The sequence below is a fragment of the Prionailurus bengalensis genome, chromosome D2, assembly GCF_016509475.1.
Source record: "Prionailurus bengalensis isolate Pbe53 chromosome D2, Fcat_Pben_1.1_paternal_pri, whole genome shotgun sequence".
Classification (NCBI taxonomy): domain Eukaryota; kingdom Metazoa; phylum Chordata; class Mammalia; order Carnivora; family Felidae; genus Prionailurus; species Prionailurus bengalensis.
This window is the reverse complement of record NC_057351.1, coordinates 3,676,692-3,701,203: the sequence shown is the minus strand read 5'-3', so window position 1 is coordinate 3,701,203 and position 24,512 is coordinate 3,676,692. Positions and strand designations below refer to the sequence as shown.

The following is a 24,512-nucleotide window of genomic DNA, read 5'->3' as shown; positions in this document are numbered from 1 at the left end:
ATTCATTAAATATCACAGCCTGAATTTGGAGAAGGAGAAAAACAAAATCAGATAAAGCTCTTTGCAGAGAGAATATCATGGGATGTTAGGTCAGATGATCCTCAAAAATCAGGAAAATATGTTTAGTGATCTCTGATTGAGCAAATAGGAAAATATAATATGCTTACTCTAACTTCTATCCAAAATATGTTATACTAAAAACAATGGCTTTAGTGTTTCAACGAGTAAGACCTGGAGTTCAATGCGTAGATAATTGTTTCTCAAAATTTAATATTCATACAAACCAGCTTGGGGTCTTGTGAGAATGTGGATGTTTGTTTAGTAGACCTGGGGGCAGGAGCAAGATTCTAAATTTCTAAGAAGCTAATGTTAGAATGTCATATTTCTTTCCAGTTAATACTGGTAGTTTTTCTGGCAAGGGTATAGAAGGCATCGATTTCCAATAATGTCAGAGAAATGAGATGTTCCTGCATTTGCTCTCAAGTACTTTTTGAAACCTGAAATTAAAACATACTACTTATATAAGTTGGCAAATTTATGTTACATACAATTCATTCACTTTGGAAATAAGGAAACATTATAATCAGCTATTTTTAAACTATGAAACGTGAGAGAGGAATTAATAATAGTGCATTATTCAATCTCTTTCAACCATATAATAAGCATGCATGAGAGAATTTTATTGAAATCCGAACTTGGTCAATTCTGTGCAAAATTTGAGGTGAACTATAGCTATACCCTACGAAGTCCTATTCAGTAAAATTCCGAATTCTCTTCAATTATAGTGCCATCCTTTTAACATCTGGAGAGTATGCAGCACACAAGGCAAGTTTCTGGGATTTTTTTTGTTTTGGAAAGGATACTTGGTTTTCATTTCTGTGAATGGTGAAATGCTGTGCTTTGTTTAGTGGTGAGAAATCTTGACTGTGTTCTTTGATAATGATTACCTGGGCATTTTTTTCTTTATCTGGTTCTTCACTTTATGCACACAGATATTACCATTCTTAAAATAGTCTATAAAGAAAATGGAGCTGGAGAAGTGAAATACCATAATAGACTTGAAGCTATAGATTTATACCCTTCCTAGGCATTTTACGTTACCTAAATTCTTGACCCTGCCAAATTCCTTTATGAAATGTTCATGTCCAATGACATTAATGTGAGCCTTCTCTGATCTTTCTACGTCTTCCATATTGAACTAGACTTCTCTGATCTTTCTACGTCTTCCATATTGACATCGCGGTTCTAGATGCATTCTTCCTATTTGATCTTTTTCCACCTCAGTAAGCTTTTGATGAGGGGGAGATTTCTGTGGAGAATCTATTTGGAGAATTCCAAATAATTATTTCACTTCAGATGGCAAAACTCAATTATACTATGTTTGGTGTGGATACAGTGTTCATAAAGTGTGTGTGCAAAGGGGTTGGGAGTGAGGGAAAACCGCAGATGATATTTATAAAAGAGATAGGGCCTCGAGTGTTCCTTAAAAGGTCAACAGATACATATGTAAAATTTTGAAAAACTTTATATCGGACAATAAGGAAAAGAGGTTCATGATTCCTAATAATTTACGGAAGATTCGCACATTTGCTATCACTTTGTAATTCTATTATTCTTTTAAAAAATCAGTATGGTGTAGACAGCAGCTGTATAAACCCATTACCTGTAAAATCCTCTAATATAAATTTTTTCCCATTTTTTAATGAAAAGAAAATTCACATGTACCAAAAAAAAGTCCTGTGAAGGTGGAGATGAAGAGTCATCTATGTTAATCAACAAAGTATAAATGATGACTTAGTAAATTATTTCTTGTTTATTATAATGAAAAAAAATTCAAGACCCAACAAAACAGCTAAGTGATGCATTTAAATGAGATGTTATTTAGTGAATTGAGAGTCTGTCCAAAAAAGATTTTCCCGGAAGAACAATTCACCGATACAAATGTGCGTGAGTGCAAATTTGTCTTTTTTTTTTTTTTTAAAGTTTAAAGCATATTTTCCAAAGTTTTCGCTTGTGTGCATGATATAAATCCCATACGTCGTTTTGTCGGCGACAATAAAAAGCGCAGTTTATTAAAAAACTGAAGTAAAAATCAAAGTAACTTCTTAGAAAACCCCAGTCACAGTTTTGTCATTGGTATATGCAGGCTGTTCCAGGGGCCCATCCAGAGCTCCTCGTCGTCTGAGTGCGTGTGGTCGCTGTGGACTTCCAGAGGGTCCCTGACGTTCTTACTGTCGGCCTCCTGTTCAACTGTGCTTTTCAGCCTGGGGCCCAGCGGCCTCCCTGCTGAGCCGTCGGTCCCCACGGGGCAAGGGGCGAACGTGACAAGAGTGGGCCTTGTGTTCATCTTCTCGGTGGAAAAGGGGCCCTTGGACAACGTGTTCAGGGGGACATTCTCCTCCTGTGTCACTGCCAACTTGTCGAGTTTCTTAAAGTGCCTCCCCAGGCGCACGGGGGAAGTGGCTTTTAAGGTATCAGCGAGGCAGGCCCGGCGGGTTCGCAGCACGGAACCGTTCTGTGCGATATAGATGTTGCCATTGATGTTGCTGTGCGGGCCGCGAGGGTGCACACGGTTCCTCTGACACTCTGGGGCGCTGTCTTCTCCAGTGGAGCTGGCCTCATACTCGCGGTCCACGACCAGCTTGATCATCCGTCTCCTGGCCCACTGCCGGGAGAAAAGACAAAGAGTCACTGTCACAGGAATCAGAGGGGCAAAGGTTAAAAGGCCTGTGAAATTCAACACCCATGATGCAAAGCTGTCTGAGGTAAAGGACTGGAGAGAGGTAGGAAGAAACTACTGTCCATTCGCGGCCCAGCCCACGGCTGGTAGGGCATCCCTTCTCAGAGTCAAGTGGGGCTCCCTTAAGGAGCTGACTTTGCAGGTGCACTTGTGTTCTTGTAGATCAAGTTACTGCCCTCTGTGAAAAACAGGCGTATTATTTATATCGGAGTGAGGATCTCATCCACTGTTGGACAGTGGCTACACATTTCAGGGAGGTCAGATTAGAAGGCAGGCACAGCATTAGTATAGCCTGTTCGTAAAATCCTTCTTGCCCCCAAATCTTAAATATATTTTTTAAACCTGCATTATTCTAATTAATCCTCTGTTAGCCAAATGAGAAGCATCCTAGTGTTCTGGATACTTCATTTAAATATATTTAAGTATATTTCATTTGATATATATGTTCTGTATATTCCACTTAGATGTATGTTAACTGGAACGAAAATATCTTCCCATCCTGAATAATTTACCCAGCAATACACAAAACAGTAAATTATTGTGAACTTTCCTCTAGTAAGCAACTGGAACACATGAACGTTTCTACATTTTTCTTTCACCAGTCCACGTCAGCAACGACAAGGAGTGAAGGGTAGCCAGTACTAAATAGTTCCACGTTTGCGGAATATGTGAACCACCAACATGTTGCAGTAAGTAAGCCACCCTTTTTGGATTTCCAGGTATATCTTTCAAAGTTATTACGTTTACTTACCCAGAAGAATGTTTTGTGAAAATTCAATTCCTTTTTTCCTAAATCTTTAACCCCTACCCACAATGAAAAAGAAATGGTATACACTTCATTTTTAAACTTAATTAATTTCATTTAGCTTCCAGTATTTCCAAGCGCCAGCTACAAACCTGTTTGAACATGTGTGGGATTTTTGAAGTTTACTTGTTTTGAGAGAGAGCGAGAAAGAGAGAGCACACATGCAAGTGGGAGAAGGGCAGAGAGAGAATCCCAGGCAGGCTCTGCGCTATCAGCACAGAGCCTGACGCGGGGCTCAGCCTGGTGAACCGTGAGATCGTGACCTGAGCTGAAATCAAGAGTCGGACATTTACGCCCCTGTGTGGTATTTTATATAATACTTTTGGCCAGTCGAAATGTACACATCGACAAAAGTGGACTTTTAGAGCTGTCACTGTTGCAAGTTGTGTCCTGATTTTACGGTCTGCAGTTGAGCCGAAACCCCCGTATGGATTCACGAAGCCACGTGGCCAGGCCGGGCGTCCCTGGTGAGCCGTGATGCCAGATGCATTCCCAGGAGCCCCACTAGGAAGTATTAAATATGGATTAGTCGCTTGTCTTCCACGACCCAGAAGAGAGGGGAGTCCATGTCCCCTGACACCCTCTAACGCACACATACGTGTGGACAGCGTGGGCTGCCCTTTTCGGGCATGCCAGTGTCAGGTCACACAGAGAGGAGGCCCACGACCTCCCTGCAGGCGTCACCCCAGAGAGCACACAGAGGGCACAGCACACAGAGCAAGGAGCACCGCACACTCCCACCTGTCCTGCTCTCAGAGGGCCGTGTCGTAGCCCTCGGAGCCTCCCGGATGCCTGTCCCGGTGCGCGTGCCTGCTGCTGTCCTGCTCTGGCACCTGGAAGCCCCAGGGCCCTCCAGACTGGCTCTCGCTGCTGCTGCTGCTGCTGCTAACACTACTGGCCGGCTCTGACGACTCCTCGCTGGCCGAGCCCTCTTCCCCCGAGGCCACCTCTGCGCTCCCCTCCTCGGTGACCTCCAGGTCTGCCGGCTCGTCCACGGAGGCCAGCTCGCTCTCCCCTCCTGCTGCTGGCCCTTCCTCCTCCTCCCTGGGCTCCTCCTCGGGCTCTTCAGGGGGCTCCCGTTTCCTGCCTTTGACCTCCTTGACCTCCTCAACAACCGGCCTTCTTCTGGCAAGAAAGATGTTCTTCCTGGCCTTCTCTCCTTCTGACTCTGTGGACTCCGACTCTTCGGATTCAGGGGTAGAGCTCTCTTCCTCCTCCTCCGAGGGCGTCTCTGACTCAGACTCCTCTTCCGTGGTCTCCGACTCGCTGAACTCCGACTCCTCTTCGCTGTACTCTGTGTAGTCGCTCGAGGATTCTTCCTCGGACTCCACTGTGCTCTCTGTGGCCTCGTCTTGGTCCAGGGTGAGCTTCAGATAATCCTTGTCTGCTTCCTCAAGGCGTCGCTGCCACTCTTCACTCTCGAGGTCCACGACGCCCCTCCTCTCCGCCAGCCCTCTAACTTTCCTGAAGATCATCGGGAATATCCTGGCCCTCTTCCACGTGGTGCAGGGAGGCTCGGCCAGTGGTGGCTTCTCGATGGTGACAACTACTTCCTCCTCCTCACTAGGCTCTCTGACTTCAACTTTAGGTTTTTTAATTTTCTTTGCCTTTTCCTGAAAATCACGAAAATGCAAGTCAAGTGTCAGCTGGGGGACGGTTACCAGGTGACCTTGTCCCACACAAGTTGGGCAGGGATGAACCTGCAGGTTGTAACTAGTTGTAGAGAATGAGCAGGCGGCTCATCCCCACTGCATCCAGGCACAGAGTGATCACAAAAAAGTATTTTATTTTGGCTTGTACTTTGCATTACCAGAATCTAACGCTTTCACATTTCTTTTTCTTATTCAGAGTTTATTTTGCGTCTTAGATCAAAAGAGAAAGAAGTAATCGTTAACTCTTCTCTCTCCCATCCCTACACGTTGATTAAATACTTTGTGTTTTCTTAAACAAAATTTTAAATAATCAGGAAATTATGATACTCTGGTGGATGTGAAATTTGACTATTTTCTTAATTTTGAACAGAGAAAACCTTAGCAACATTTGTTTTTGTTTTTATTTTGGATAAATGTTTCAAGTAAATATTGTAGACAAGTATATAAATGACTCCTGTTAATTAAAACGTAAGTGACAGAATTCCATTAAAAATATTGGTGGTAATGCTTTCCTTCTGTTTGGTAACTATACTCTTTTCATGATTTTTAGATATGCTGGATAATGTGGGAACCATTGTTTTGCAAAACACTTTTTATGAATTTGATGTTATTTTTATGGAGTCACATTTAGGATTTTAGAAGATATAAACTTCATTGTGGCTTTATTCCAGGTGTTTAACATTTTATCATAGGAAATAAGTTAAACATACACAGTAATGAATTTCCTTCTATAAACAAGGTGATGAAATGGTCCACATAATGAAATTTCCATGAAAAACATGTACTAAGTGAATGGGAGTTCTGATTTTTGAAATATTTTGTAGCCTGCTATTCAAATAGGGTTACACATCACATTACCTCTTCCTCCTCATATTCTTCCTCGGCTTCACCAACCACCTCACCATACTCCTCTGGTCCAGCTGGCGGTAGGAGACGGCGACGGCTTCCATACTGAGGCATCTCATACCTGTAACAGAAACTTACAACTTTCAACATGTTTCTGTGTGGTCCGTGGAACCTTGACTGATCTCGGTGTTCTTCTTTGTCTTCATCACTCAATCAACAGACATCTATTTACAGCACCTATCATGCTCCTTATCAACTAGTTACTAAAACATAGAGCAAGAACTACAACCTGATGGCCAATGGATTTTGCCATGACGGTGCCCTGGAATAACAGCAAAAAGAACCAGGTTATTTCAGATTCAGGTTAGGGGAGAGGCTAGTGTGAAGGGAACAGCATATCATTCCTTAATGAGTTGAAGAATTTAGAACATGAAATAGGTTCTTTGTAAAACTAATAGCTTGTTCACAACATAATGTCTCTATAGTTACAGCAAAGACCTGCTGCAGACATGATCTGGAATGGTATTTACATTTTCTTTCTGTGTTTTGGGAAAGCAGTTAATGTGTGTGTAGGGTGGCTTGAAATGCTTATTACTGGGTTCTAAAGTATGTTTTCTTCCTAATTTCTCTTGGGCAAGTCTTGAGGCTGACTAGTTACATCAAATATTAAACATACCCTATGAAATAAATGGTGAATTCAGGAATTGAGCAAATATGTTTGAATTCTATTCCTCGTTTAAATAAGTTTGAATCATGTTACTGCTTCATTAGAGTTGTGGTCAATATCAGCATAGAACATCAAACCAGAAGTGAATGTTAAAAAAATGGATAAAACCTGATTGAAACTAAAAGTAGATACATAATTCATTTTCAAGGATGAAATGGATGAAATCACATTTGCAACACAAATGCTAGTAATATCTAATAACTCATTTCTCATAAAAATATTGATACTGGATTAAAAAAAATCTGAAGATGTACCCATGCTCATAACTGTAATAATCTTGTCCAAATTCCTGGCCAGGATCAATTCCAGACTCCATGGACAACTCCTATTGTTCAAAAAGAGAAATTGCATTTGAAAATAAATTCTTATCACATTTCATATCATATGAATTTAGATTTCCAGACCTAGAATCCCCATGACTCTCAGAACACTCCTGCCAACAAACTTTAATTTCAAATGTTAGTTAAACATATTCAACATTTTTTTCTGGTTCCAACTATTTGACATGAAATAAAGTTATGTCATTAGAATAGAGGGGGTAAAAAAAAATACATTTTTTTCTAATGGTGAGTCTATTAGATCTATTAGGTGAATCTATTAAAGATTACAGATGAGCATATCACTTGTTCTTGGGTAACTTTACAAACTACCAGTAGAAAATATTTCACTGTATTTTAACTTGTTTTATTAACAGACTTTAGCCTGAAGGAATTATAATGTTATCTTTAGCATTTTTTCATTTCCTAAGAACAGCTTCATAGCACCCGGAGCACTTCTATTCATTACATTTATTTTTATTAAAGGATATGATGATGATCATTTATACATTAATTCAACACAACATTAATGTGTGAGACCGCTCAGGGATGTTTACATTTTAAAACCTGCTAATTCTAAGGTGCACCTGGGTGGCTCCGTCAGTTAAGTCTCCAACTCTTGATTTCTGCTCAGGTCGTGATCTCACAGCCCATGAGATTGAGCCCTGAGTTGGGCTCTGGGCTGACAGTGAGGGGCCTGCTTGGGATTCTCTTTTCGTCTCTCCCTGCCCTTTCTCCACTTGCTCTCTCTCGAAATAAATAAGAATAAATTGAAAAAGAAAAACAAAACACCTAATTCAGTCTACCCACAAGAATGGCTAAAACAAACAAACAACAAGATCAGCAGTCACATGTTTTGGCAGTGACATGGGGTAGTTGGAAGTCTCACATACTTTTGGAGAGATTATAAATGTGCCAAATCCTTTGGAAAATGTTTGGCAGTAATACTAAAGTCAAATATATGCATATCCTTTGACAAAAATTCAGTATAGTTCAGTTTATATGCTGAACATAAATGAGTATAAATGTGCACCAAAATACATCACTTGTAAAAACCAAAAACCAGAACCAAAGCAGAAGTCCATGAGATACACACACCTACCTCACACAGTCACAGAGATGAACCTCCCAAACAGAGTGATGGGCAAAAGAAACACACAATTCTATATAATCCTATTTACATAAGCTTGAAACACAGACAAACAGATATGTGTGTTAGAAGCCAGTGAAAAAATTCCAATCAGTGGTAAGAGTACCTTGGATAAACCTCACTGGCTACCGTCTTGCCACCGTGTACTACAAGTCTACATTTAAAAAGAAGGTCCGGCCATGGGTGGCAGCTGAGAGTGTTCCATTAAGGAAAGCAAGCCAGACATAAAAATACACATACTGGATGGTATCATTCATACATGGAGTACAATATAAAAATAAATAAGGCAAACTCATAAAGACAAAGATTAGCAAAGTGGTTGTCAGGGGCTGGGGGAAGTGGGGAGAAGTTGGGAAAAGGGTACAGATTTTAACTACAAGATGCGAATGGTCTGAGGATTGAATGTATAGCATGGTGACTGCGGTTGCTAACTGTGTAATTGAAATTTGGTAAAAAAGATAACTGTTCTCACCAAATAGCAAATCACAACAATGTATACTTTAAATTTCTTATGGTTTTGTCAAATATACTTAAACAAAGCTGAAATTATATATATATATATATATATTTTTTTTATTATTTATTTTTTTACCTAACATACTTATCTTAGGAAAAAACAAACAAGCCAGCTGAGTCATTGGCGGAAAGGATAAATAATATCCGGGTGTTGGTATGGACAGGCTTCTAGAGAGCTAGTAGGGGGTGTGCATTTTGTAAAAATTTTTCCTGCTGTGCAGTATCACTGGCTTACTTTTATGTCTGTAGTTATATTTCAACAAAAAGTGCTCATTACAGAAAATGGTAGTGGGAATTGAGGTCAATAAGAATTGGGACACAGTTAAAGTCTAAATTTAAGTTATTCAAACGAAACACTTTAAATATAAATCTACCTATATTTTTCATATCGGTAGGCTTGGACTTTTGACGCACCTAAAACCCAACACAATTATACTGGTTTAAATGAAGCAAACTGATTTCAGAACTAATGCTTTTAAACTCTTTGGCCAATGCATGTTTAGTGTCATGCATATGGAGACTGAGAAAAGACCACCAACAGATTTTGAAGTTGAAACTAAATGTCCATCAGTGGAAGAATGGATAAAGAAAACGCAGTACATAAATACAGCGAATATCACTCAGCCTTTTAAAAGAAGGGGTTGCTGTTCCATGCAGCAACATGGATGAACCTTGAGAATGTTATGCTAAGTTAAAGAAGCCAGTCACAGAAGGATAAATACTGCATGATCCCATTGAACAAGGTGTCTGAAATCGCCAATCTAGAATGATATGGCCACGGGGTGGGGGAGGGAGAAATGTGGAACCTTTCAACTGGTATAAAGTTTCAGTGAAGCAGGATGGAAAGGTCTAAAGATCCTTTATGCAACACTGTGTTATTATAGTCAACCGCACTGTGTTATCCATGTAAAATTTAAGAGGGAAGATCTCAAGTTATGTGTCGTTACAACAATTAAAAACAAAAGTCATTTTGAATTTTGATAACTTTTGGCAATGATGAAAAACAAATATTTATGGAAACATAATGCAACTGAGTGAATTTCAGATTTTCAGAGTTAGAATCAAATCATTTCCTTTACAGACACACACTTTTATTCTCCTAAAGGGAGAATAGGATATATACCTGTTATCAGATGACTTAAAAAATATCACAGAAGGATAGAAGCAATTGGAAAGAAATCCAGGAAACTTAATCCTGGATTCAATCAGTCACTGTGTTGTCTGAGCTAGGTGGGAAAAGACAGAAGCTGGTAGAAGGGAATCATCTGAAGGGTCCCTCTTGGATTCTTATATCATCAGTTACTGAAGGGCAGAGCATCAACTATGCAGAGATAGATGATAGATAGATAGTTAACAGATAGATGATAGGTAGGTAGACAGATGATAGGTAGATACATGATAGATAATAGATTATAGATAATAGGTACATAGATAGATACATAGATACATACATAGATACACAGACACATACATACATGAAGGAAGGCATAGCAACCATCAGGCTCCCTAATTGGCCTGAACAGACTGGGGCTATCAACTCTTTCCACTGCCCCATGCAGTCCCTGTTGCCCCACATTTTTTCTGACCACACAGACAAGACAGAATTATTTTAGCAAATTACTGACAAAGTGTAAACGTGTATACTAATGCAAACAAAAGCAACAGTATTACTACCATTTGCTGAGTTTCTTCCTACCGTGCTCCGGTGGCTGAGGTAGGAGCTTGTATATTCAATATTACTGACAAGATTTTGGGGACGATGAAACGGAAGGAGCATATCTTGACTATGGTTTTGCATCGAGTAATTGCCATTCGGATCTTAAGTCCGAGTTATCTGATTCAGTAGTCTATGGGAATGTCTTCCTAGAAATTTTAGCTAAAAGTTTACAAAAGTTGAATATTCCTGCCACTCAACCTCCAAATTTTAGAGAGTCAATTCTAACCACTTAACCACTTGGATCGCACTTTGGCAGCCAACTATGCCAAAAGAAAGATACATTTAAAATAAACATTATTTTAAAAAATTTAGATAGTGCATAGTGCATACAAGTATAAATTGTGTGCATTCATTTTAAAATTCTGATTACCTTTTTCTCATGGCAGCAGAAAATGTCCTAGGCATTTTGAAATAGACATGTGTCCAAAGGCATCATGTTTGAATCCCATGAAATGATTTAAGAGTGTCAATCACAACCCAATTTCTACTTTTCCTTATTTCAGTACAGAGGCCAGAGCTCTTTCCTCAAACCCTGACTGGTCCCAGGAAGGGTTCTGATGCATCTAGATTCACTGAGACAAGAGAATGATCAGTTTCGTGATCTGTCTCTTTCAATGAGAGCTTGTTTTCAACAGGAGCCAAGGGCTTCCTTGTCTAACTCCTAGAGAACGGAGCTAAGGGTTCAGAATTTCAGTACCCCCCCCCCCCGCCCCCCCCAAGCAGGAGAGGAGTGATTTTCTCGCCTACTTATTTGTGTTAATGTTTAACCACCTCCTGTCTGTCTTGTACAATCGTGTTGGCAGTCACCCAGTCTGCCTACAGGTAGAACGGGCCTTAATTCCGAAGGCTCAGCGAGGTTGAAAAGAAAAGAAAACTGATACCTCTGGTTTAAGAAGAGAAGGCCTCAGCAGTTGCTGTTGCTGCCAAAGGAAGTTAAAATAGAACAAGGTTTAGAAAAGACTTCGGGTGGAAAAGGAAGATCGTGATTGAAAAGAGAGAAAAAAGAGGGCCACAGCTTAAAACTGGTTACCTTGGGATTATGATTGATCATTCATGTGATAGCAACCAATATTTTGACTATTTGTGTTAGAACATAATACGGATTTGCAAAAAAATCTCATCATTGTTGTGATTAACTTCAAATCACCTTAATAAGAAACTTATAAATAACTTTTTAGTACAAACTTAATATAGTTACTTATGATTTTAAAAGCACTTTAAGTGCCACAGAATCCTTTTGAACAAGTCTAACCTTGTTTTAAATTGCCCCTCTTTTTTTTCTCCCCAATCACATTAAATGCAATCAGGTTCATTAGTGAGAAGAGGAGAGCACACAAAATCATGATACAGTTGTAATATACTCATCATCAATATTTAAGAAATGCTCCCCATTTTTCTTTTTACCAAAACATGAGTTGCTTACAGTCAGGCATTAAGCACACTTTCGGAGGTTCTTTTTGATTAGGGAAATCGTCCTTCCTCTGATTTCGTGGGGATCACTTCTTACTGCCTCCCAACCTCACCCATACTTACTGAAAGGCAACCAGGTCTCTATTGGTCCGTTTCACGATAATTTATCAAACTGTGGCTTACCCACTCTTTGAGGGGTGGGGGGGTGTAGCTACACAACATGAATCTTACAGTAAACCCTGGGAATGTGGGCACAGAAGTTCCGGGAGAAGTTCCAGCAGTGAACCAGACGTTTGAAAGGACCAGCAGGACAGCTATGAGATTGAAGGGCTACAGTTTCCACAACACGGCTGTGAGCGAGCTGGTCTAGTTAAGGCACTCACTTAAGGAAGCAGGAAGTTGGAGCTAGAGACATCCTGATCCGGTCTGTTAGCTGTTATAATTGTCCCCGAAAACCAGTTATTCTTAAATTCATTCGTCTTGATCTCCAAACACGTTAGGATTTGTGCATTTCTACACTACTGGCCAATCAGGGTGCACACTCATTTCACTATCTTGACTGGGAAGCTGTCTGCTAAACTCTGCTGGGTTCTCGGTGGCCTCATCGGCAGTACGACTCTCCGAGCGGCCAGCCAGATGCCACTGGCCAGAACGCCCACTATCGTCTCCACAGACTCAGACTCAAACGAACACGATGGAAAGCCAGAGATTTCTCAGTCTGACCTTTCACAACTCTTTACGATCTTAGCTTGAATATGTTGGGAAGGAGCCTTAGACTGGTAAAAAGGATAAAAGTTAAGGAATCCTAGGTGGCTACGTTAGGTTTATAGCTTCCAAGAAATAAATTTGGTGGAATATTGGACAATATCAAGTAACAGCAATTCAGGCAAAATATGATTTATCCTTGAAAAGGTGAGCACTTGGTATTTGTTCACCCACTTAAAACCCCCAAACAAAACGGTAACAGGTACACAAGAGAATAAATAGCACAGCACATTTATAAGTTTTGTTGAAATAAAGGAGAATACCCTGGCTATGAAAGAATGTAAACCAGGCCTTCCTATAATGCAAATATTTTCCTAGTAGGCTTGATATAATATCAATACCATAAAGCCCTTACCTCTGATGCATACCCTCTCCTGCAAGGCAGAAACAAAGAAATCAGTATTAAACAACTTAGAGTTTCAGATTAAATAAAATTATAGATAAGGGTGTTTTTAAAAATGTGAGGGGCACTGAGAAGGTAATTTTTACTAAAAATTGTCTCGGTGAGAAATACAATTTGTGGCAGTATCAGGACAGGAGGATCGAAGTTTCATGCCTGCTTTACTAAAAACAGTGACCAGCCACGACCCACATGCCATATGATACTCAACCATACACAATCTATTATATCCCAGTGGTGTATAATAACACACTTTGACTCTGTTATTGTCAAGTGGATCAAAAGTATTCTATATCATCCGCATCCTAGACAAGTTTTAATGTACATAAGATGCTCATTTGGGGAAAAGATTGTTTTATACATGAAAAGCATACTGGTACAGAATGAAAAAATTGCCTCAATGACTACAATATATTCTTCCAAACATTTGTAAAGTTTTTTTTTTTTGTCTCTTTGCATCAATTTATTCTAAAAATAATGAATTCAAAATACTGACTAGCCTTTAAGGGTCAAGGACATTATCAGACATAATATAAGAGCTGACTATTGTCAGAGGTATAAGAGCCAAACATTCAATATTACATAAGGATTTGTAAAGTTCACGGACGACAAGTTGGGGAAAGGTTTGACTGTAGTTGAGAGGGGAAAAAAAAAATATATATATATATAGAATGCTTTCAGTATTGAATGTCTTTAATTATAAAGATTTTTTATTTCTCATTCACTCAACAGTTGATCTAAAGTGTTATATGTATAGTATGGTGCGAAAGACTGAGTATATAAAGCTAGTAACTGCTACGAAGAGGCACCCATAACTTTAAAGTCCAACAAAACAATATCTGTAGAAAATTTCTTTAAAATATTACAAGGCCTTTACAAAATAAGTCTACTTATCTGAACAAATCTTAAGTGGTTAAGGCATTGCTGATTGAAATGGTTGGTAATAATGGTAATATAATGCTTAGTTAATCCTGTCGCAATTTATTATCTGAAATGGACCTTCAGTGAGTTTTGCTTCTGTGATTCTGCCAATAGTTATGCAAATTATAATCCTTCTAAAGCATTTAGAAGTTTACTGGATTTATATCTTTCAGAGACAGAGAAAGCTCATAATTAGGTTTTAGTAATGAGAATTGAGTCACATACATGATATAAATGTCCAACGAAAGCTGGACTTTACTCTCCAGGATATTTAAGCTGCCTTTTTTGGTGTTTGTTTTTTTTTTTTCGGTAGCAGTCTTTTTCCTACGTGTGGAGAATAAAATACCAATAGATGAACTACACTGTTTCCATTAATCGTTTTGTTGTCTTTCACGTAGTTATTTGGATTGTCTCAGCTCAAAGGCAGAAAGTGACTTAGAAAAAGTACAGAACAGAATCAATATGTATAATTGTCTGTATGCTTTCAATTAATGTGACTTTCTGTCGACTCTTACAAGACAAGTCACATAATACTGATGCATTTTTATGCAGATGGTATTCCATGTGTGTTAATTATCATTGTATACCATTTGTATGCATTTAATAATAAGGAAAACATATGGTAACTTACTTATATCTTTTATCAAGGCATCTAATAATTTCTTATGCACAAATTGGAACATAATAAATGCAGAAGACAAATAATGTATTATGATTCTGGAGGTTCGTTGGCAGGTTGTGGGGGCTTATGGGTTGAGAAGGGAAATAATATTTTGGCCTACGAACTCCTAAAGAATATTTATAGGTCTCATGCAGAAGGCATTCGAACGGACTTTTACAATGAATCCAGGGATCTCTAAATAGAACGTGAAATAAAAAACTATTAAATAGAAAACATGGGAATGGATGTTTCATTTGAAAAGTGTAATATACTAATAAAATGTTTAGACTAAACAAATACTATAAAAATGATACAGAAAAGGACAGTGTGACAACTCAGTGAGGCTGCACATACCTACATAAAACTGTTATTTGGGGTTTTCATAATATTTCTTTATAATTATTTAGAGAATATATTAAAAATTTCTCATATCCAAGAAGTTGATACAAATAGCTTAAAAAACACACACACTCAAATGCAAGGCTTACACAATTATGAATAATACCTTGTCAGAGTCCGCCAAATAGCGCAACTTCCAATGCATATGACCAGCTGCCAACAAAAATTCCAACTGAAATGTTTCAGTGAAAGACAGAAAAAAATCAGGTTCAAAAACCCCAAGAAGGAAATCACTCTTGATTTGGATGAAAAGAATCTGAAGCAAAGGAGCTAATGAAAATAATTCGATTTATAGATTTTTCAAAAAATCTGATACTATTAAGGATGACAGACCAAATTCTTGAAGGAATATCACATAATGTAAGAGCTGAACAAAATCTTTGAAATGATGCATTATACGGGCCTGTATTAGGTATCTACAATGGAGATCACCTGGCAAGATTTTGGCCTACATTTTGAAACCATGTTTTGTTTTCCTGTGCAAACTTTTATCTTCTACAATATTAAAACTGCAGAATAAATCAAATAATTACGCTTGTATTTAAAGTGGGGATTTCCAGTAAATAAAATTTATTCCATGGGTTAGGTGGGACAACAGAATAATTACTTGCTAGTCAAGTGTAGTTTTCATTAAATAGATAGGAAGAGAGCACTTAGCTCAGCTGAGGTCTTTAAGAATTTTCCAAGTTGAGTTCTGAGAAAAACTACAACATAATGTGTTTTTGGTTTTTTTTTTTTTCGAGGATAAATTTTTATCTTCTTCACTTAAAACAAAGAGTAAAAGCCTATATAAAACTGATGACACTTCACCAGACATATTCTTTCTTGATTTCTATTTAAAATTTTTATATCTTATTTATACAAATAAGTTTGGATGATTTATCTAGAGTAATTAAAGGTAACTAGAAATGAAGCCAATAATGCTGTTCTAAAATTACGGTAGGCAAACGTTTTATATTATTGACAAACTTAATAAAAACATTTATAATTTTCATCAAATAGCAACTAAATTCATACTAGATAAACCTCTGTAGACATTTAGTTAACTTTATTTTGGTGAAACTAATTAGAATTTCTTTATTAAACTGAGATAAATATTTTCTTTGAAAGAGAATCTTATGATAAAATTATAATGACAGGATGATAACATAATGTGGACAAGCAAAACCAAAGGTCCCTGTCAACATCTGTGGGAACAATGAAATGTCTTATAAAAGCCAACAGCTCAAGATTTATTTTCATTATAAAGAGGGGAAGAGAAAGCATAATGAGAAATAAGTAGGCTAAGACAGTAACTGAAAACATAAAAGATTTTTCAACTGTATAAGCATACTAGTAAGATAAAAGCAAGCCAGACTGAAGACTGTTCATGTAAGAAAACAGATGACTACATCTTATAGCACCTGGGATTTATTTTGGAACACCATAATGTCTGTCAACTCCTACATTTCTAGATACATAACATTTTTACTTTGGTAGTATTTAATCTTACCAAATACATAGGCTTCAAGGAAGAAACAGAACCTATGATATCATTTTTTTAGCTTATTTTAACAGTTTGCTTTTTTTTTTTTTCCTGGAGCACTCAAATAAAACTATGATCAGGAAGTAAATGTAGACGTTACTGCATTAACATGTTAACAAACCATTGGTTTAAGTTGGATATCTAACTTTCTTGCCCACATATTCCCACTGAAAAATAGACTGAAATTACTTACTTTTTAAAACAAACGTAGACAAATAATGCTACTTCGTAGTTAAGAAAATTAAGGTAAATCTATAATATGAGTTAGAAACGATGAGGTTAATAATCTTTAAAAGTAAAAAATGAGGGAAAAAACAGCACTGCACGGAGTTTTGGGTAAAAGAATGGAATCTTCTCTAACGTTCCCATTTGCCTCCACTCGAAGATTACGGTCAACAAAAGAGTTGTCCGGTTAAAACACGAAGAGCAACATTACAGGGAAGTAGATTCGCTGTGAGGTCGGTTTTCAGTTCCCTCGACAATCCTGTGCAAATTCCCCTGGTTTTGTCCAGAGGTCATTTCCACATTTTCTGTCTCTGGAGGGCAACTAGTTTCAAGGTCTGAGTTGTGCACTGGTGGGAAGTTTTTTTCTATTTGACTGTACATGTTAGCTACTGACTTTTCAAGGTCTGCTACGTTTCTAATATGCTTGAGGATGCCTTTTGGTTCCCTTCGGGGATCCGCCTTGCACTCCGTGGTGGATGCTGGCAGCTGCGTCCCAGAGGACGTCCTTTCCTCCGTTGGTGTTACACCAACAGTACCTTTAACAGCTGGTATAGGGACACACCTGGTGGACGGAACCGAAGGGGGAGGAGACAGTGGAGAAGGAAGAGGGGGGCATGGTGGAGGGAGGGAAGGAGGGGAGGGGAGAGGGAGGGAAGGAGAAGTAGAGGGAGGGGAAGGGGGGCCGGACAGCGGAAGAAGTGGAGGAGGAGGATGGGAAGGAGGAAGATAGGAAAAAGCAACAGGAGTTGGAGGAGGAGAGATACGGGGTGGTTCGGGAAGAATTTCGAAAATGTTCCTTTCGGCTTCGACAGTCAGCATACACACGGGTGCCTCTCTCCTAAAGACTGGAGAATGCAAAATGCCAGGCGTCGAAGGAGAAAGTTCCAAGGAACAGTCAGCCGGAGAAATGGCGGCATGAGGCTCTGACTGGAGCTCCACAGTTCTTGACACAGTTGGCAAAGTCGAGAAGGAGGAGCGAGGTGAAGGAGAGAAACAGGAAGAGTCTGAAGATGGAGATGCCACGTGTTCTGTTCCCAACACAGGCAGTGAATCACCTGGCCTCATTTCCTCTCTCTCTGCCGCCTGCGTGTCCCCGGCTCTCGGCAGGGGCCTCCCGCTACCTCTTTGGTTTGGACAGGTTCCAGGGCTTTCCTTTCTACCTTCCCGCCCGTTGCTCTGCCAGTGCTGCAGATCTGTGGTCTCTGGTCTCTTGGGAAGTTCCCACACTGGTCTCTGAGGGAAGCAGACCGGCTGATTCCACATCCTCTGAAACATTTCTCTCGGGCCCCTCAGGGACTTACTCCTGCCTTTCGTTCTGGGTAAAAGTGAGTCTATGAAATCTGTTCTTAGCAAAAAGTCTGAATTTGTTGGTCTTGGATCTACGGTTTCCTTATAAAGAGTACCGTGGGTACTCAAGGCGTCCTCATCAGATACCAGTGGGAATGTTCTTGCCGACGCGGGCTGGTCGTTAAGTGGTCCGTCTACACGAGCCTCTTTGTGAGCCCGAACAGTGCTGGAAGAAAAGGGCATCCCACTGTGTTGATTTTTCCTGTCTTCTGAGACTGATTTATTTCCCCTGCTTTGTTGGAAATGGTAGAGAAGGAAAAGACTTGAAAGAAAAGAACATAATGAAATGTAAGGAAACAGGTTGTGACATAACTTTCACGAGAAAGATGTCTTTATGGTTCTCGTCACTACTTCAAGACACAAGAGGCCAACTGACACTAATCTACCGATTAGCAACACTAATCTACTAATTACTTTCGTGCCCTTGGTCTCAGAAAGGCAGGGCAGGAAAAGCCTGAGAGCTGTGAGTGGCAGGAGAAATTTTCATTTTTAAAAACTGTGTCAATCTGTAGACTGATTTTTTTCCCCCTGATTACTCTGATACAGCGAAGTATCCAGAGCCAGACATCCCAGTTCTCTCTCTCTCTCTTTTTAAATAAAGTTTAATTTTATTAATTTTGAAAGGGAGATAGAAGGCAAAAGGGATGGGGCAGAGAAAGAGGGAGAGAGACAGAGTCCCAAGGAGGCTCTGCACAGAGCCCAACATGGGGCTGGAACTTGGGAACTGTGAGACCCTGACCTGAGGTGAAATCAAGAGTTGGAGGCTTAACCGACCGAGTCATCCAGGCACCCCATAACAGTTCTCTTATGTAGAAATCACGATCCTCCAAATTGCAAACCAGGGTTTTGGCGAATGGTTTTACATCCTTTGCTTTGCTTTAGGGTGCTCAGAGCTGATGGCTTTGGGGAAAGGATCCTTCGCTGTATCTGATTCGGGGTCATTATCTCTCATCTCAGTAATTCTGTCCTGGAGCTAAAAGTACTCTCGTACCTGCGATGCAGCTGACCAGAGAATGCAGAAAGGAATTCTGTATTCTCCAAGGACAGACGGGAGAAATGTCTCTCACAGGGCTCAAAATCACAACTGAGAAATGGAATTGATGCCAGAACCTTGACAGAGATTACTTTCTTCGATTTCCATTTTAAGCTTCATCAGTTTTAAAACGCTATCAACATTACCGTAAGAGGGGTTAGTGGTATTTAGTTTGAATATGATCTGCATCCAATTTTGGTCAAGACCGACTTTAAGGAAAGGTTTATGGTAAAATAACAGTTTCGATATCGCTGCAAGATGTGCTCAGACACTGACATTGAGTGACGGGCTGCGAGTGACAAATGCAATTGAGTAGGTGAGGGGACGTGAGCAAGGGTCTCTAAGGAAAGCATCGGTACGTCCCCCCACCTCCCGGCAAGGCTGGGTGCTTCCCAATAGTCTCTCATTGAGTCTTGCTCTCAAGCCCAAACAGAGTAATGTTGACTTTTGTTATTATTTAATTTCTAGCCACACAGGAATGAAATAAAAGGAAATACTGTGAATAAAAATTAAGTAGCCGCGCTGATAAGAATGACAGATAAGGCAATAAAATGCTATATAAAGCCAGAGTTGTTACTGAATCATTTCACTAAGATACAAACTACACGTGGATGTGGGGCGTCAGGCCCCCTTGAATAATTCAGGAAGGACAGATAATGTGGATTAAACAGACAACAAACACTTACTTCTGATCTTGCCAAGTCATTCTTTTTCAAAAAATGGACTTGACATATTATTTGGCAATTTTTTATAGATTTGTTCTTGTTTAATTTTTCCTGGAAAGAATGATACATAATGATACTACATCACTTTTGATGGAGAGGTATCTTTAAATATTTTTAAGATATTTTAATATCTTTAAATTTAAGCATTTTAAGAATTTTGGTACTTTGTCTTGAGAGGCACAGGTACTGTCAGTGAAACACTTGTTTTAAGTTCACGCCATTTCAAGATACCAAAAGGGAATGAGATATGGAAGATAGGACTTTCTTTTTAAAAGCCGATGACTCCATAATAGAAGATGACGATTACTATATTTAGAGTAAAACAGCAGTTAATCTATTCTATTGTATCTTTTTACCCTAATGCCTTGTATTAGAATGATATTATTTACTTACTTATGCCTATGTATCCACAGGTGGGAAAGAGAAAACATGGGACAGAAAAAAAAGAGTTTGAACTATAGTTAATTGGAGGTGATTATGAAAATACTAACAGGAACTTGCTTTAAACATTTAATATGTATATCCAGAAAAGAAAACATATGTTTTTATATTTTCTGTGTATTTACTCATACAAATGATATGTGCTAATAGTTTAGATAAAATCATATGGCACTTATCCAGTGGTCTCATCACAGAAAGTAGCTAGCCATCCATTTCCCGTGCATAGGCAAAATTCACCTTCATTACACACGACTGATTTCAGCCCCCAAACAGAAATTTTACATGAGATTCTAAGAATAGTTTCTACATCCTAACTAAAAAAATCAGTCCGCGCTGATTTATAGAGAAGATAGAACTGGGGTTTGGAAGAAAGTAAACATATAATACTATGATGACTATCACAGCGGTTGTTGAATCCGTACGAAGTTATCAACTAGTTCATGAAGATTCTTTTTCAAAATGACCTTTGATTTTTTTCTTTTAAATTTGATAATAATTCTTCTGGAGCTAGTCCATTTTTTAGTAACATAAGGTTTGAATCCTTGTATAAAGTTTTTTAAGAGATAGGTCAAACATTTGTTAAAGATAATTAAATGTGCAGAACTCAGGATCCCTCATTAAATACATATTATAATTGCAAAACTGTCTACTTAGTCTATCACAATTTTTCAAATGGAAGTAGTCCTTAACTGTTGCTATTTGACTCCAGATGATGTTATAGTGTGCTTACTTTTCTTAAATAAAAATGAATATATATCCCTCAGTAATTTCAGAGACAATAAAACTTAACACATAAGTCTTTCTTAGTTTCTGCATATTTTTTTGCTGGAGAGAGGTGGTTAATATAAAGAGAATCAAATCGTATTGGCTCAATTCCTACATTCACCAGTAATTCAAAAAGATACCGTCATTTTCAGCTCATTAAAAAAATTAAAACTATATTTAAAGCATGAATCCTGTATTATATTGTTAGTTTAGAAATAGAATGTCAAATACTAAGCTGTCAAGCATTAAATTCAATTTTAGCATTCAAATATACAACATTAAAATCAGTTTTAACATTTTTGAAACTTCTTAACATCACCTTGCGCATGTCGCGATGAGCACTGGGTATTGTATGTAAGCCAATTTGACAATAAATTATATTCATAAAAATAGTGGTAATATGACCAAATTATCGATACATGTGTTTAAAACTGGCTTTCCCATTAAAAGGTAAATTTCTTAATTTTTGAGGCTTGCTTTATTCCTACTAGTAAATGCAACAAATGTAACAGAGTAGAATAATGTGTTTTAGTCCCTCAACTCTGCCAAATTCTAGTTGATAAAGGGTGTCTTGGATTTAATTTAGTCAGATTCAAAATTTTATAATATCCTTGGTTGTTTTGCATTTCAGGTCCAGAAATAGTTCCTCTTTAATTTTTAAAACATAGGCAAGTTAAATAAGTCAGAAAGGAATCTGGTTATGACGGTAGCACCAATCTGGAAACATCTGTGAAGTCTTTTCACAATACTTTAAAAGTCTTTCAAATGTGTATGAGTTAAGATTGCTCAGAGGTTCCAAATAACACAGGAGAAGTATTAAGCTATCACAGCAGTCTCTTTTGAGGGGAATATAATAAAAAGCATATTCTTTAAGGGGTTGGATATTTAATATTTAATTCTTTATTTGGGTTTCAGATTTTCACTCAGATTTTAATTACTCCATCCTATGACATCCCGAGACAGTCTCTGTAAGGAGTCTATGATTTTAGACCATACCATTGGTTTTAAATTACCAAATGAGAGTTGCCTTTGGATACTAAATCAAGAATTACTCTTTTATGATTGTGCTTTACCCTGTCTTTATTTCTATGAGAAAAAAATTTTTTTTCAGAATGTATTTTGAATTTTGGAGAAAAAAAAGTGCATAATTGTGAAGGTTTAGAGATTATATGATTCAAGCTAGTCATCTACAGATGTCTCTCCTCCAGCCAAGTACTTCTTTCTCTATTCATTTTTTAAAAATGTTATTTTGTTTGTTTGTGTTTTGGTTATGACTTTTCAATTCAACTTTTCTTAGGTTCTCATCTTAACAATTTGTTTTCTTTTTTTCCCATTTAAAGTAGTAAATAAAGTAGGCTGCAAACCGTGTTTCCGCATGGGGTGGAAATGAAATACTCACCACCCAGCATCCATCAGGCCCACCTGTCTGGCAGAGCAGCGCCCTGGCCTACTTACATGGTGCTGTCTCCCAGCTCCTCATACAGGTGCGCCCCGGGGGGCGGTGGGGGCGGCGGGGGCGCAGCCACAGGTGCAGGCGCAGGTGCAGCAGGCTTGGCTGCGGGTAATGCCGACTGGATTCGCGCTGTCTTGGTGCACTCAGCTTGGCGTCTTTGAGAAGGCAGGGATGTTGTGGAAAACCGTTTTAGAAATCATACACTTCTCAGAAGAACCCACTTAAAAAAATCGTTAACACAAATACTAGGACTTATAAACCAGTGTGATTACAGCAGCATCCCTACAGAGTATCGTTTTCCTGTATCTTCTTCCCCTTTAAAATATCTACCCTGAAATAATGGCTGGAATTTAGTAGAAATATTTGCATATTATGTGAAATAGGAATATGAAAGGTAGGAGTCAAGCTATCTATAAAAATGTGATTTAATAATTGGGGGCCATGGAATGGGTCTCCTTCCTCAGGTGAGGCACGTTGAAGATGCATAATTTTTCTTTATTATTCATCTTCCATCTAGTTCAAGAAAAGTTATTTCATTTTAAATGATTTGAAACATGTTTGACATTAGTTTACGGTGCCCCTTTGGGAGAGAGACGTGGCTGGCTTTTGTTTCCTTTGGACTCCTGGGAGGCCTGGGATTCTTGCCTTGGAGTTGCAGCCATGCTTATTGAATGTCCTGGACAGCAACTCTTAGTTCCTTCCTCAAAACCCAAATCTCAAAGAGTGGGGAGCCGTCAGAGTCAACTGTCTTTTTCACATTTCCTCCCTCCTATCCCCATGTGAAAACCCAGCCTGATTCCTTACATACAAAAGCACATGGGAATTTGAACCAAAGTATACACCTTCTGCAAACACAAGACAGACCGGTGATCCATGGTTCTGAGCAGGCCAACTACTTTATCAGTAGAATCCAGGCCTTTCCTTTTCATATTACGTAAAATCATATGCGAGATATTAATTATACTTACACTTTAAACCTGTTTTGAAAAGCAATAAGAAAAAAAAGAGAAAGCTACATTAGAAATTCTGCATTCATAGTATTTTAACATCTGATTTATTCCAAATTCTGAATAATTTACTGGTGAAACTCATAATGACACAGACCTATTGACACAGTAGGGAAACTGAGTGTTTCAGTTCAGAAAGTAAAAATGGGGGAATGCTTTATTGTTGCTGTCACTGTCCTACAAGCTGTGAAAACATTTTTTAACAAGAAAACAAAGAAATGAACTAAATGGGATTTCAAAAAAAAAGCTGGATTAAAACATGGATACATGAATTTGAACTCTGATAGAGAAATGGGTCATTAAAGGTGATCTGGTCTTTATAACTGGCTTCTTGGCGTCCTGCGCCTGAAGAATATTAAAGAGACGAAGGCAGGCAGTGGGCTGATTATACCCTGGGCTTCACTTTGAAGCTGAGCCTGGAACTGGAAGGTGACGTTCCTGGATAATGAATCCATGACACTTTTTTCACATTTGCTTCTTAGTTTTCCAAGTACAGTGAATTAAAAAAAAAAAAAAAGAATGTTAATAGGAAAGAAGAGCCATCCATTCCAGTCTTATGTACAAGCAGAATATGAAAGTACAAAAGCTAGAGTTTTAAATTTGAGAATTTTACACGGACACATGGCACACAACTCATCTTGTTTAATTCCATCGGTCTACAAAAAGCAGTGACTACAATCAATTCATAGAGTAGAGAACTCATTACTGAGCCAAAAAAATATTAAATAATGCATCTATGAAACGTTTAAATGGCAAGCATCTTAGTGGTTTGTTAAATTATAACATCCAGGATGCTTCAGTTTTGAGCACTGTGTTGTGTGCCAGATAAAAGTTTTCTCTCCGATTTTATTGCGAGCAGGATTCCTCTGGGAAACAGTGCGATGAAACAGAATAACTGTAATACAGGTTTGCTCCAACATGAAAACTAATATTGAGTTGATGGCTTAGTAATTCAAAACCATTTG

The 24,512-nt window shown here is 38.5% G+C and overlaps 1 protein-coding gene across 7 annotated transcripts in view; it reads right to left on the bottom strand.

Annotated features, from left to right (window-relative positions):
- Window positions 1-517: 517 nt before the first annotated feature.
- The window catches only part of PCDH15 (protocadherin related 15), a 1,256,363-nt gene continuing 1,232,368 nt past the window's right edge, over window positions 518-24,512 (bottom strand). For 3 of the 7 annotated variants that reach the window (XM_043596132.1, XM_043596131.1, XM_043596133.1), the window contains 4 exons: window positions 23,509-23,517; window positions 22,543-22,695; window positions 20,275-20,280; window positions 16,151-18,385 (listed from right to left, as the gene is read on the bottom strand). In XM_043596132.1, coding sequence (XP_043452067.1) covers window positions 16,984-18,385; window positions 20,275-20,280; window positions 22,543-22,695; window positions 23,509-23,517 — 1,570 coding nt within the window. In that variant the 3' untranslated portion in view covers window positions 16,151-16,983. Of the gene's footprint in view, window positions 2,666-4,230; window positions 5,159-6,055; window positions 6,165-11,372; window positions 11,391-13,000; window positions 13,020-16,150; window positions 18,386-20,274; window positions 20,281-22,542; window positions 22,696-23,508; window positions 23,518-24,512 lie in introns of those variants that run through there. The other 4 variants (XM_043596134.1, XM_043596135.1, XR_006299724.1 and 1 more) reach the window with 3 other exon arrangements.